The sequence below is a fragment of the Diorhabda sublineata genome, chromosome 6, assembly GCF_026230105.1.
Source record: "Diorhabda sublineata isolate icDioSubl1.1 chromosome 6, icDioSubl1.1, whole genome shotgun sequence".
Classification (NCBI taxonomy): Eukaryota; Metazoa; Arthropoda; class Insecta; order Coleoptera; family Chrysomelidae; genus Diorhabda; species Diorhabda sublineata.
In genome coordinates this window covers 10,321,491-10,337,004 of record NC_079479.1, presented here as the reverse complement: position 1 = coordinate 10,337,004, position 15,514 = coordinate 10,321,491, and the positions used below count along the sequence as shown (strand labels likewise).

Sequence of the window (15,514 nt, the reverse complement as noted above, 5' to 3'; positions counted from 1 at the left end):
TTGATGTAATTCAGGCCTTGCAGTATTAACAATAACGAAAAAAGATTTAGTATTTTTTGATATTTTATATTCTTTCGATGTCGAAGATCTAGTGCCACCGCTTTCAGATTACACTTGCACTGCACCCAGTGAACTGGGTGAACTAGTTCTCTTGCACTGCTATTAAGAACAGCGACACTAGTGCTGGTTCTGCTATAAAGAACGCTTTATTGTACACTTCCAGAAGTAGTTCTGCCAGTGTAGCTACCAAGAACAAACCTCTGATTCGTGCACTAAAAACCGACGCAAGAATACATCGAGCCCACAGTTCTGCTATGAGCTTATTAAGAGCCAATAAAAGCCAAGGACGCCAGACTGTAGGCGGGGCATAAATGTGCGATTTATTTAAATTTATGACAGTGGAAAAATCATCACGTTCTTGATTAAAAGTAGGAAAAATATGGAAGCAAAGTCAATTAAAAACTTACTTTTTCAGCTAGATTTAAAATTTTTGTTAAATTTGGGATTCTGGCATACGCTCGAATCTCCAATCGAGCGACGGCAACGTTTCATTCTTGAGCTATTCATCATTAAAATTTAAAGCCATATCCCTGTAATATATTCTGTGACCATATTCTTAGAATTTCCCCTTCTGTTAAATGAAACCAACTTACTTTAAGTATTTTATACGTTTAAAAAGGTAGAGGGCCATTTTTAAAACAAATGAAATCGAAATAAGCTGTTCAAATTGGGACCGTTTTGGATACTTTGCAAAATATTGTTTCTTAAATAAAGAAATGGTAAATGTAAACTGATAAAAAAAGTGTATTTATACATTGTCTAAAATTTGGTTGGTTGGTTCCCATTAAAACAAGGGAAAATTGTGAAAATATAGTTTTAGACTTTTGAAAAGAAACGTCGCCAGATCGAACTAACTTGATTTATTGTGATGAAAGTTCCAAAATATACCAGAATATCAAATTTGGTTAGGTTAAATCAGGTCCTAGTAAGAGATTAGTAAAAATAACCAAAAAATGGATAGTGAATTACATTTCTTCTTTTTCAATGTGGATGTAGCTCCGCCTCTTAACTCTCACGTTTGTGCATTCCTATTGGTTTAATTAAAACCCATAACGGAACTATGGGTTGAATGTACTGTTGCAAAAACAGACAGGTAAAGAAGCGACAGAGAGGTGAGGTGACTGCGCACGTGCGTATCGAGAGTCTGGATCGGGATTATCAATTTGTAACTATTCATTTATTATCTAAGATTATATACTCTATTACTAAATCATAACTCTATTCAATATCCTGTTACTAGATTTTGTTTGTAAGTAAAAGTCAATTAAACAACTCTAAGAAATGAATATTTTTCGTACGTTAGCAATCGATAACATAAAAATTGAGCATCTAGTTATTTTTTAAATTTTTCTTCATCTTATACTTGTTTTAAGAAATATTTTTACAATCTTCTAGTTTAATAACCAATGTGATCAGATGATTCTTCTTCTTTCTTCCATAATATAGGTCTAAGGCCAGTTCCTGTTATCTACGTCTCATAATCTTCTGATGTTTTCGCTTCTTTTCCAGTCTCAGAATGTTTTTCCCGAGATCCACCTGACAATTTTCTCTTCTGTGGTCTCCAAGATTTTTGATGTTTCTGATATATAAATTATTATAGGTCTGATTGCTGCTTTATAAATTCGTGCCTTTGTTTCTTGTCTTAGATGAATTAGTTGATCAATGTCAATATTGTATTTATCTGCACATCCAACCTTCAAATGGAAATGTCACTAAAAAGGTGTTGCACTAAGTGCATTTCACAATTGTTTCTTTTTTATTTAATTCGAACCCAAATAGAACATTAAAATAGGTAATTATACACTTTCACGGTCACCTGGTTTTTTGGCTCTAGAAAATCGAAAAATGGATGGATTTTAATGATCTTGGTCTCAAAATGTTCCATTTTACGGCAGATTTATAAAAACAATTAGTAGAAATAGCTGGAATGAACATTTCTCACAGTTTTACTGTTTTAAATCGTAAAAAAAAACGGTTTTGCAAAATAATCCTTTACAAAAAATTATGGTAATTATACACTTTCGCAGTCACCTGGTTTTTTGGTTAGGTTAGGTTAGGTTAGGCTAGGCTAGGTTAGCTCTAGAAAATCGAAAAATGGATGGATTTTAATGATCTTGGTCTCAAAATGTTCCATTTTACGGCAGATTTATAAAAAAAATTAGTAGAAATAGCTGGAATGAACATTTCTCACAGTTTTACTGTTTTAAATCGTAAAAAAAACGGTTTTGCAAAATAATCCTTTACAAAAAATTATGGTAATTATACACTTTCGCAGTCACCTGGTTTTTTGGTTAGGTTAGGTTAGGTTAGGTTAGGCTAGGTTAGGTTGGCTCTAGAAAATCGAAAAATGGATGGATTTTAATGATCTTGGTCTCAAAATGTTCCATTTTACGGCGGATTCATAAAAAAAATTAGTAGAAATAGCTGGAATGATAATTTCTCATAGTTTTACTGTTTTAAATCGTAAAAAAACGGTTTTGCAAAATAATCCTTTACAAAAAATTATGGTAATTATACACTTTCGCAGTCACCTGGTTTTTTGGTTTGGTTAGGTTAGGTTAGGTTAGGTTAGGTTAGGCTAGGCTAGGCTAGGTTGGCTCCAGAAAATCGAAAAATGGATGGATTTTAATGATCTTGGTCTCAAAATGTTCCATTTTACGGCGGATTTATAAAAAAAATTAGTAGAAATAGCTGGAATGAACATTTCTCATAGTTTTACTGTTTTAAATCGTAAAAAAAACGGTTTTGCAAAATAATCCTGTACAAAAAATTATGGTAATTATACACTTTCGCAGTCACCTGGTTTTTTGGTTAGGTTAGGTTAGGTTAGGTTAGGCTAGGCTAGGTTGGCTCTAGAAAATCGAAAAATGGATGGATTTTAATGATCTTGGTCTCAAAATGTTCCATTTTACGGCAGATTTATAAAAAAAATTAGTAGAAATAGCTGGAATGAACATTTCTCACAGTTTTACTGTTTTAAATCGTAAAAAAAACGGTTTTGCAAAATAATCCTTTACAAAAAATTATGGTAATTATACACTTTCGCAGTCACCTGGTTTTTTGGTTAGGTTAGGTTAGGTTAGGCTAGGCTAGGTGGCTCTAGAAAATCGAAAAATGGATGGATTTTAATGATCTTGGTCTCAAAATGTTCCATTTTACGGCAGATTTATAAAAACAATTAGTAGAAATAGCTGGAATGAACATTTCTCACAGTTTTACTGTTTTAAATCGTAAAAAAAACGGTTTTGCAAAATAATCCTTTACAAAAAATTATGGTAATTATACACTTTCGCAGTCACCTGGTTTTTTGGTTAGGTTAGGTTAGGTTAGGTTAGGTTAGGTTAGGTTAGGTTAGGTTAGGCTAGGTTAGGTTGGCTCTAGAAAATCGAAAAATGGATGGATTTTAATGATCTTGGTCTCAAAATGTTCCATTTTACGGCGGATTTATAAAAAAAATTAGTAGAAATAGCTGGAATGAAAATTTCTCATAGTTTTACTGTTTTAAATCGTAAAAAAACGGCTTTGCAAAATAATCCTTTACAAAAAATTATGGTAATTATACACTTTCGCAGTCACCTGGTTTTTTGGTTAGGTTAGGTTAGGTTAGGCTAGGCTAGGTTGGCTCTAGAAAATCGAAAAATGGATGGATTTTAATGATCTTGGTCTCAAAATGTTCCATTTTACGGCGGATTTATAAAAAAAATTAGTAGAAATAGCTGGAATGAAAATTTCTCATAGTTTTACTGTTTTAAATCGTAAAAAAACGGTTTTGCAAAATAATCCTTTACAAAGAATTATGGTAATTATACTCTTTCGCAGTCACCTGGTTTTTTGGTTAGGTTAGGTTAGGTTAGGTTAGGTTAGGTTAGGCTAGGTTAGGTTGGCTCTAGAAAATCGAAAAATGGATGGATTTTAATGATCTTGGTCTCAAAATGTTCCATTTTACGGCGGATTTATAAAAAAAATTAGTAGAAATAGCTGGAATGAACATTTCTCATAGTTTTACTGTTTTAAATCGTAAAAAAAACGGTTTTGCAAAATAATCCTGTACAAAAAATTATGGTAATTATACACTTTCGCAGTCACCTGGTTTTTTGGTTAGGTTAGGTTACGTTAGGTTAGGTTAGGTTAGGTTAGGTTAGGCTAGGCTAGGCTAGGTTGGCTCCAGAAAATCGAAAAATGGATGGATTTTAATGATCTTGGTCTCAAAATGTTCCATTTTACGGCGGATTTATAACAAAAATTAGTAGAAATAGCTGGAATGAACATTTCTCATAGTTTTACTGTTTTAAATCGTAAAAAAAACGGTTTTGCAAAATAATCCTGTACAAAAAATTATGGTAATTATACACTTTCGCAGTCACCTGGTTTTTTGGTTAGGTTAGGTTAGGTTAGGTTAGGCTAGGTTAGGTTGGCTCTAGAAAATCGAAAAATGGATGGATTTTAATGATCTTGGTCTCAAAATGTTCCATTTTACGGCGGATTTATAAAAAAAATTAGTAGAAATAGCTGGAATGATAATTTCTCATAGTTTTACTGTTTTAAATCGTAAAAAAACGGTTTTGCAAAATAATCCTTTACAAAAAATTATGGTAATTATGCACTTTCGCAGTCACCCGGTTTTTTGGTTAGGTTAGGTTAGGTTAGGTTAGGTTAGGCTAGGCTAGGTTGGCTCTAGAAAATCGAAAAATGGATGGATTTTAATGATCTTGGTCTCAAAATGTTCCATTTTACGGCGGATTTATAAAAAAAATTAGTAGAAATAGCTGGAATGAAAATTTCTCATAGTTTTACTGTTTTAAATCGTAAAAAAACGGTTTTGCAAAATAATCCTTTACAAAAAATTATGGTAATTATACACTTTCGCAGTCACCTGGTTTTTTGGTCAGGTTAGGTTAGGTTAGGTTAGGTTAGGTTAGGTTAGGCTAGGTTAGGTTGGTTCTAGAAAATCGAAAAATGGATGGATTTTAATGATCTTGGTCTCAAAATGTTCCATTTTACGGCGGATTTATAAAAAAAATTAGTAGAAATAGCTGGAATGAAAATTTCTCATAGTTTTACTGTTTTAAATCGTAAAAAAAACGGTTTTGCAAAATAATCCTTTACAAAAAATTATCTCATTATCAGATATATATATATATCTCAGATATATTTTTTGTATTCTACATAAATTAATAAACAATTTAAAAAAAAATCCAAAAAGAATGATTTTTTTCAGTTTTCATAGCTTAAAATGAAATCGATGAAAAACAATCAATTTTCGTGAATAGTTTCGTACTATATTCTTATTCTTATAGTTTTTGGACCATTAATAATCGAAAAATAGATAAATTTTATAATTTTGGCCTCAAAATGTTCCATTTTACGACGAATTTATGAAAAACACGGGGGTAGTGGCTGAATTTGCGGTTTTTAATAGTTTTAAACCTTAAATAGTAGAAAAACTTTTTTTTCAAAATATTCATTTTTTTATGTAAATTGCGAAAAAAAATATACGAACTTGATTCCACGACATCAAAAACAGTTACGAAGGATTATATGTAGAAAGTAATTTTTTTTGCATTTAAAGTCATATAACTGTAAAAAATATTTATTTTTTTCAATTTTCGTATTTTTTTTATAAATCCGCCGTAAAATGGAACATTTTGAGACCAAGATCATTAAAATCCATCAATTTTTCGATTTTCTAGAGCCAAAAAACCAGGTGACCATGAAAGTGTATAATTACCTTAAAATAAAAGCTATTCATATATAAAAAACTGTTTATTAATGTTTAGTTTTATTCTTATATTTAATTTCTGTTATTTCATCGTAAACTTCAATTTCTTCGTCTTCATTTTCAATAGTTGGAGCTAGGCCACCTCCATCTTCTGGTTTTAATAAAGCTACACCATCTAATCCCATTCTCATACAATCAAAATGCAGGACCAATACAGTGGCACTTTGTATTCTAGTCTCAAAATCTAAACACATGTGCAAGTTTGAACCAGGCGTGTAGATATCGTACAATTTGGCACATGCTTCAACTTGAAGAGGAATGTAAGGAATGGGAAGGGGTATACAAAGAGGTGGAGGGTTTTTTGCTAAAATACACAGTAAATATTATTAAACTTCACATTTTAAACATGGTTGTTTTTCAAATTTAATCCAGATATGAGAATTTTCTCTTGTAGATCTTCCCTGAAAACAACTGTCCCTTAAACCAGATTTAAAACGCAAACACTAACCTCTAATTTTAGTACAAGAAAAAACTTTCATATTTTGTTGTTAATTCTTACCTGAAAAAGTATTTGAATATATGTTTTGTTTATTCATAAGAACGTTCATATCAATAGCAAAGTCATCTGGTATATAAGTAAAATTCAAACAACCTAAAATAAAATAATATAATATTATAATAACATTCAGTTGTTTCATAATTATTTGAGTGTTTTTCTTGTCGTAGTCTATTTTAATAAATTTTAAAACAACCGCAACTCTATGAAAAAAAGTTTAGGTTTATTCTCAGGAAACGGTCGTGTCCAATACCTAACAAATTTCTATGGAAAAAAAAATATATTGTATGGATTTCGTACCCTTTAGAACCCGAGAAGGGTTGTTAGTATTCTAATACAGTAGAAGTCCATTAGTCCGGCATCCAACAGTCCAGCATCGCTCGGTAAAAATTTTGATTTTCTCCAAAAGTGTGTCTTTAAAGCAAATAAAAACGCTGAGAGCTATTCGGAATTTTTCGGGGTAGTTCGGTATCATCCGGTAGCGCTCGGTATTGTTCAGAAACAATTAGCGGCCGGCTAGTCTCAGCTGTCACAACAAATTCAGGTGCAGTGCAGCTTCGTTAAAAAATCACGAAGCGTCTTCGCCATTTTTTTGTGTGTTGTTGTTTTGTGTCCTTTCACATCGCAGCAAACGTAACTTTTGAAACTGTTTATAAAAAAAGTGATTTTCGTTTTAACTGTACAGTGACCATGTTTTCAAAACCTAAGCCTTCGAGTTCAAAAGGAGAGAAACGAAAACACATAACACTGACTCTCAATCATAAACCAGAAATCATTTTACGACGTTAAAGAACAAAAAGATGAACTAACGAAGTTTGCTTCTCAATCGACAACAATTGAAAAATTGGCTTCTAGATCAACATTAAAAAAACGAAATCTGGAACAGTTAGATAGTGTATTGTTCAAATAGTTTAGTACGTTCTGATGGAAAGCCAGTAACAAGGCCAATGGTTGTTGAAATGGCAAAGAAATTCGGCCAAGGTTTAGGAGTTGGTGAAAGTGAATGTAATTATTCTGATGGTTGGCTCAGAAACTTTAAGTTTCGGCATGGAATTCGAACACCTGATGTAAATGGAGAAACACTTTCAACAAACCAAAACTCTGTAGAGAAATACAAATACGAGTCTGAGAAAATCGTGGCTGATAATGATTTAACATCTGAACAAATTTACAATGCTGATGAAACAGGGCTATTGTAGCGATGTTTACCAACATCTACACTAGCTTGGGGAGGAGAAAAAGTAGCCAAGGGTCTTAATAAAAAGCAAAGACAGATTAAACATTTTGGTATCTGCTAATGCGTCTGGAAACCACCGAGTGACCCCTTTTATGATAGGTAAATCTGCAAAACCCAAGTCATTTAAGAATATTACACACTTGCCTGTCCAATACGATGCTCAATCAAATGCGTGGATGACTGCCGCCCTGTTTAAAGTTTTTTTCACCACTTTGTGCCTGAGGTCAAGGAATTCTTCAAAAGCCTTGGTCTACCAGAAGATACTAAAGCCATCCTTCTTTTGGACAATTGCAAAGCCCATCCGCCAGTAGATGAGTTAGTTTCTGGAAATATTGTTGCTACTCTACTCCCACCTAACATCTTTGATTCAACCCATGGACCAAGGGGTTATTCAAAATTTTACTTGCTTTCATAGAAGGTCTTTTATTCAAGGTATGTTAAATGCAGACTGTGATGTGAATGATTTTCAAAACAAGTTTACAGTAAAAGATACCGTCTATGCTATTACAGTATCTTGGAACCAGGTAAAAAATACAACACCCCAAAAATGCTGGAGAAAACTTTGGCCGGCTGCAAACCCTGCATCTGACCTAACTCTACAGACCGATGAGGGAGAAAACCATTAAGACCCTTTGACCAAAGTCTTGGATGTCGTTAGAAGTGCTGACAATCCCTTGAAAAACCTGCCTGAAGATGAGGTAGAGGAGTGGCTTCTAATCGAAGAGATTGAGCTTGTTGAACAAGTACTAACGGATGAGGATTAACATTGTAGTAAACCCTCAGCCTAGTCACAATCTTGAAGAAACTGACTCAGATGCCGAAACGGAAGAAAAGGAAAACATAAGCTGAGCAGAAATTGCAGAATCACTAAATAAGTTTATCTCTTTGCTGAGGCTAGCTCCAGCTACATTGCTTCAGAAATTATTGATTTCATTAGACATAAAGTTTATACTAAACGCCAAAATTCAAGAAAACAAAAAGACATTCGTGACTTTTTCAAATCTAAGTGAAATGCGTTTTACGTATATTCGTGCACATACATTATATGAAATGTAAAATAAACTTTGTTGTATGTATTTGCATAGTGTATTTGTATTTTAATTATTAACTTAATCATAACCTTACAATTACCGCCCGATAGACCGAAATTTTCGGTAGTCCGGCACCGAGCCGGTCCCGAACGTGCCGGATAATCGAACTTCTACTGTAATGACCAATTTTCTTTTATGTGACTTCGTCAGTACTAAACTCAATAATAACAATTTTGTAGTCTTTAGATTAATATAAAAAAAAACGATGGTAAGTTTGTGACCTCCTGAATAATTGTTACTAATTTTAAATTCTTGGGTTCGAAGGAAATCAATTATAAGTCGAAAATATTTTAGTCTAAAACGACTTAACCTCAAAATATTGATTTTTATTCAAGTCACATTTAAGTTCTTCGTGAGCTTTAGGTGTGGTACACGCGATGACGCGGTGACCAAGCATTAGGAAAAAGTGGTACTGTATCATGGAAATAGAAATGGTAAGGAATGCTCGTAAGTGAGGTTTTAGGCGCGTGTAAGTGAAGCCTGTCGAATGCACACTGGGGCGAACTTATGCATTTGGTAGACGTAGGATTAATATCTGAAATTTCGAATTACTCTACATTTTTTTGGTTAAGCTGTTCTCGAGATTCTCAAGTTCCAGCCCGAGTCGGACTCCAGCACCAGAGGTTCCAGTTGCAGGAGCCGTTCCAGAGCCTCCCACTACTAATGTCAGGCGTTCCAGCCGTCCTCGCAAAGCGCCCTCTTACTTTAAAGACTAGTTAACGTCGTGGGAGACTATTGTGACTGTCATGGTGAAAACATCGTGAAATTAGAACAATAATAAGATGATACCGCGTCTGCGTAGTTTGCAGTGACTTTTTTAGTACTTATAGATACTCAGCACGCAGGACACAATGGTTTTTAGCGCACTAGAGAAAATCTGATCCTCTTTCTACTAAGCTAAGTTTTATTGCCAATGTCCAGAAGTCAATGATAATCTTATAAGTATATTAAAAAAATTGATGATTTCCATTCCGAGTCCGTTCAGGCGTTCTACCCAAACGATTTACTTAATTTTTTTTTTCTCAATGAAAGGTATTAATGCACAGATCAGCCATCAACCATCGGATTTCATCTAATTTTCACCATTCTCAAGTTATACTCAAATGCGTTTTCCCCCTGTACAATACTTATGGGAGTTTTTCACATACACACGTTCTATCCTCAATATCTCAGGTTCTATTCAAGATAGAGACTTCGTTTTGGCTTAAGAACACTCGTTGAAACACCTTCTTTCTTTTGAATTTTTGAACTCTTAAATCGGTTGAGTTGGAGAGGAGCTAGCCGCGTACATTCAATGTGAAGTTATGGATTTTTGTAGGTTTTTGGCAATTTTTCTACATTCAAAGATCTATATCTCAGGTTCTAATATAGCTATAGACTTCGTTCTTTTCTATTATAATGATGTCTGATACTTATTTAATGGATTCGATGCGAGCGAAGCCGCGGGTAAAAGCTAGTTTTCTTTAATATCGCTGTATCCCAACATAGATTAGATTTGATTAGCTCTCTCTTTATTGTTGAAATGGATACAGAAATACCTCTAGTATTAAAAAATCTCGAAGATTTCTACATGCGATAAGTCCTAGGTAACAATCAACAATTAGTCTTCCAGTAACAGTTCCAGTTCCCTGGAACCGATTAAGCATCTTTGAAATGTCAATTTGGGACACATTTGGTCGATTTGTAACAAACGACTGTTTTGAGTTTGCTTCGATTGATCCAATAGCTCGAGAAGTGTCTTGGATAGTTACAACTATTAACCAAACTTTTTAAAAATTCTGTAGAGCTGTTCAATATTTTCATACAAATTATCAATTCTGTTTATTCACAAATCTAAAAAAGTCAAATAAGCACAAATCACAAAATTAAAGCTCCTCATTTTTCTCTAATGATAGGAAATTTGAATGAATAACTATATAGAGTAATTTAGTTTTGAATCTAAGAAACAACTTTTGAATAAGTGGATATGTATATTGTTTATATCATTTAAATGTTTATTGGTTAAATTTTTTTCAAGTTAATATCTAAAAATATAAATTGAACAACTTACCCTCGTTGTTGAAATTCAACAAATTCATATTTATTCCTAAACAGCATCCGCAATTTAAAAAACTCTGGCAAGTACAACCGTTACTCCGAAAACCGATTCTCCTTACAAATTTCGTTTTTGCATTATTTTTGGTGGAATATTTGTTGTTATTAACCAGCATATTTTTGATGGAGCTGATCCTGAAGGCATGTTTCGTGGACGGGTCGTAGTAAATAGAAGTGAGAGGGAATTCATTGTCTTAAATTAAAAAATATATATACAGAGTGTTCGTTCAGTAACAAAATTTTCGTAACGCCATCCGTATATTCAAGGGCGTTGAAGAGAAAAATATACACATTATTAACGATTTTGCTGCAAATATTGACAACATTATTTTGAAATTTCATACGAATATGTTTTGGAAGCTGATACATCCAATGATATTAATTTTATGTCTGACTTTCATAGAGGGCGCTAGTTACACGGTTCCTACCAAGTATTATTGAACATAACTTTTTAAATATTAGATTTATTGAGCAAAATTTTAAGCAAACTCAAATATCGTTTAATTTATTGCAATGAACTTATATTTATTTGATCCGAGTTTTGGAATTCGCTGACTATGTTAATATTATTTATTGCTTTTTGAATCCGCTGATCGTGTCGCAGTGTCGGGGACCTTTCACATTTCTTTTCAAAAAGATCTGAAGATATTAAACCCTCATCACTTTGGTCTGAGTACTCAATGTTGAAAGCTTGCCTTTCGACAAAAGAAGATATCAATATTAAATATTACAAAAAAACTAATGGCTTTTAGGAAGCAAAATTCTGCATAATTTCGGTTAAAAAAGTCGTCAAAAGTATCCATCCCTGTGGAATGCACCCCAGATGTAACTCGTGTGTAGTTCCCTATACAGGGAGTCCCAAGACGAGTTAAAACTATCTGTATATGGAAAAATACTTATAGTAAAATCATGACAATTTTTAGATCTAAATCCCTAAAAATTTACAGAAAACATTTAATATCTGGATAACGGTAAGGTTTAGGTATCGGAAATTATAAATGAATTTGCCTTATTTTTTACCCCTGAATGCATTAAAATAGAAAAAAACGGGTGATTCTATTAAAAAAAAAAATGAAGAAATTTGATAGTTTTGAAGTTAAGCTTTGAACACTTTTTATACACACCCTGTATAGAATCAAAAATTTTTCAATATAGATTCTAATACGTCTGACGTTGCTAAAAGCAACCGAACAGAAACCATTTTCATATCTTTAAGGGTATCCTCGTAAAAAATCATTTATAAGGGTCTTCAACGGTCAAATTTCTTACAAAAAAAAGTGAACTTAAACATCATTTAATTTTAAACCTAAAAGGTACTCGATAACGCAGGGCCGGATTAAGATTTATAAGGCCCGGGGCTAAAATAATGACGGGGCCCCCTTAAGGAATTCGAAAACCCGGAAAAATTCACAAAATAATATCAACACGTTAGATTTGTGGTATCAACACATCAAAAAATACAGAATGATTTCCAAATGATGGGACCCTCTTGGAACTTGGGCCCGGGACTATAGCCCCCCCAAGCCCCTAGCTTAATCCGGCCCTGCGATAACGTGTACCGTTTTCGGAGTATTTTGATTTGAAAATTATGAAATAATAACCGATGCTGGTATGAAGTGTGATATTAGAAGATTTAAAACGCTAAACGAGCGAATATCTTTATTTTTTATGCACGAAGGAGCTTCACCGCACTTTGTAGAAGGTGTCGTAATTGGTTGACTAACCATTTTCCGAACCGATGGTTTGGTAGAAGTGTAGAACCTCCGATTCATTAACCCCCTCGCCCATGTGATTTTAATCACTTGGATTATACAGTTCGGCCGTATCTTAAAGAAAAAGGAGGAAATTTTGAATACGTACTCTAATTGAATTCTATTTTATGTTATTAGCCTTTTTTTAAATCTTCATCTTGTCATTTTTTGTTTAATTAATACATTTATCAATACTTTTTTGTGTTTAAATTCACTTGAATTTTGCTCAAGAAATCTAATATTTAAAAAGTTATGTTCAATACTACTTGGAACGAACCGTGTAACTAGCGCCCTCTATGAAAATCGGATGTAAAAACAAATACATTGGATGTATCAGCTTCCAAAATATATCGTATGAAATTTCAATACAATGTTGCCAGTAGTTGCGGCAAAATCGTGAAAAATATGTATATTTTTTTCTTATAAGTTCATTGCAATAAATTCGAGTTCATTCATTGTTTTGTTGCTATTCATTGTTAAAGTATTAATTTGTCCATTGAATTATTGTCTGTAGAAATTATAAATCGTGTAATGAAATAAAGTATATTTAAACAAGTTAAGAAGAAGAACATTTCTATATACAAGAAGTACATTTTCTGTAAGATTTAAAACTTTTTTATCGAAGCACCACTTTTCAAAATGATTTTAACGAATTTCATATAGTTTTCTTGATTTACTAAGTAATAAGTTTAATGACGCTTTATTTATTATTTTATTAGCTTCTGGTGGGATCCCAACAAATTCTTCTTCTTCACTATCATCTATTTTTCCAATAATATTATACTTCTTCCAATATCAATTGCAGATTATAAAAACCCTTGTCGACAATTTTGTTTGATCTACCATTGGCGTAGATACCTCATTTTATAAATTTATTATTTTTATAAATATAAATAGACGAGTAAAATGTACCTGCCTGTAAGGGAGTTTGGTTTAAACAGGGTACCAGACGTGAACCGACCCCTTTTTGTACCCCATTCGTTTCATTTTCAATTTCAAAGCAGTGGAGATGAGAGAGTCCACGTGGACTGACGGTTTTTTAGATATTTACCGAATTTTATACGGAGAGTAAACATTATTTTTCATTTCTTAATTTAGTATACGTGTTATGGGTATTTATGAAATATTGATTGTTCCTCGCATAACTTTGTGTAATTGTGAAAATTAATTTTTGACTGACATTTCTAGAACTGCAGAGTTGCATTATCCAAATCACAGTAGTCGTGATCTTTGAGGCATTTACGTTTATGTTTATAAATTGTGTTATAGAAAAAAAAAATGTATTTTCTATAAAATCTGCAATTCTTAGAAACGCATCACAGTCTCATAGAAGTGATATTAAATATTTCGCTCATTTGAATGTTTATGTTTGTCTTGATCACAAATCTCTGTACCATAATGACAGATGAGTGCAATTATTGCACTAGTACAATAAAAATCAACTTTTTCCAGTAAATATAGATCAATAATGTTGTATTTATTGCATAGGCGTAGAAAAAATAATGTAATGCATCAAGATGTTATAAAATGATGATTATAATGAATATGCATACCTCTGAACGATGAATTGATACCAAATAATACCACAAGAAAAACACAAACACCGAAATAACTCATATTTAACGAACAAAACTCGTTGAAAGGTTATACCGTTATGAATAAATTATTATTCTCATATAAAAAAAACGACTCAACTCGTTACGATTTCCGATTAAGTGAAAAAAGAAAGTTTAATTCGATTTTAGAACTGAATTCATTAATATGCGTCTTGTTTATTCAATTACAGTTTCTTTAAGTCTAATAGATCTTACGTGCAGAAAGAAATCGGCAGAGGAGCCAAGCCACGGACATTAATTTCACGAACGGGTAGGTATAAACCGTGTTCTTTATTTGATTTATGAGTTTTGTTCATTATTGGAAAATAACAGAGACATAAATTTGCATTTAAAATTGGTAACATCGTTGTTTTTAAGTTAAAAAAAAATAGTAACTTCGTTACAGTACGTTCACCATTGAAAATCAAAAACTTGATGATGATTTGACATATTCACATCAGTGTTGCCATAACACAAAACTTAAGTACCAACCCTCGTATTACTGTTTATTTATACTATTTAACTTGGTTTAAAGTTATAACTTTTATATGTTTTCCAACCTATTGATTGACGCGCTGTAAATAAATAAAATGAATAGTTATGAAACGTCTTCAATTTAAAAATTGTTTTTATTTATTTCTGAACTGCACAATTCATCTAATAATAATAATAATAATACAAATTTGAATAACAAACACAAATCAACAAACAAATATTCACATAGAAATAAAATGTAATAAAACTTAGCATAAACAATTTAAATGTTGATTTTTTCTGTAAGTTAATAGATTCGTTGGCGAGTTACATAATTTTTTAATAATCAATTCTTTGTTCTAGCGTTACTTGATAAAAATATATTTGTAATTGTAATTTTATTTTTAAAACTCCAAATTCGAAGTTTTAATATATAATTGGCGCAGTGAATAGGATACGCACGGGTTTCGGAAGTGAACAACTTCACATTGTGCCGTAAGTGAAATTCCAGACTTTGGAGTTTCTACAAATAAATTACAAACTTATAAACTCTCAAACTAGTGGCAAAAGGAACAGGGAATCACGAAAAAGGACCAGGAGAGCAGAGCGCTCGAGTTGACGAATAATCCTTTGCTTGTTTACCTTTCCAAACACCTCTGTATAAACATTTTTGTAAAGATGAATTCTGTGCGAAAAAATTTCTTATTATAAACATTGATTTTAAAATATTTTCATGAGCGATATTGATTAAATAATTAGCGGAGTCTCGAATATAGAATTAAATAACGAAAATAATATTAACACTCAACGGAATATTAATAAACAACTCACTAAATCTTTAAAATTAGTAATTCAACTTTAAATATGCCTGAGATGAATTGGGATCTTTGAAAATCTAGAATTGATAACATTAAACCGTATGACGGTAACAGTAACA

The 15,514-nt window shown here is 32.3% G+C and overlaps 1 protein-coding gene across 1 annotated transcript; it reads right to left on the bottom strand.

The window, feature by feature from the left end:
• Positions 1 to 1,528: 1,528 nt before the first annotated feature.
• On the bottom strand, positions 1,529 to 12,545 carry LOC130445224 (uncharacterized). The gene is made up of 5 exons (XM_056780774.1): positions 12,482 to 12,545; positions 10,714 to 10,950; positions 6,339 to 6,431; positions 5,878 to 6,143; positions 1,529 to 1,639 (listed from the first exon to the last, which is right to left on the bottom strand). Exons 1-5 carry the CDS (start codon positions 12,543 to 12,545, stop codon positions 1,529 to 1,531), a joined length of 771 nt encoding a protein of 256 aa, XP_056636752.1.
• Positions 12,546 to 15,514: the final 2,969 nt, after the last annotated feature.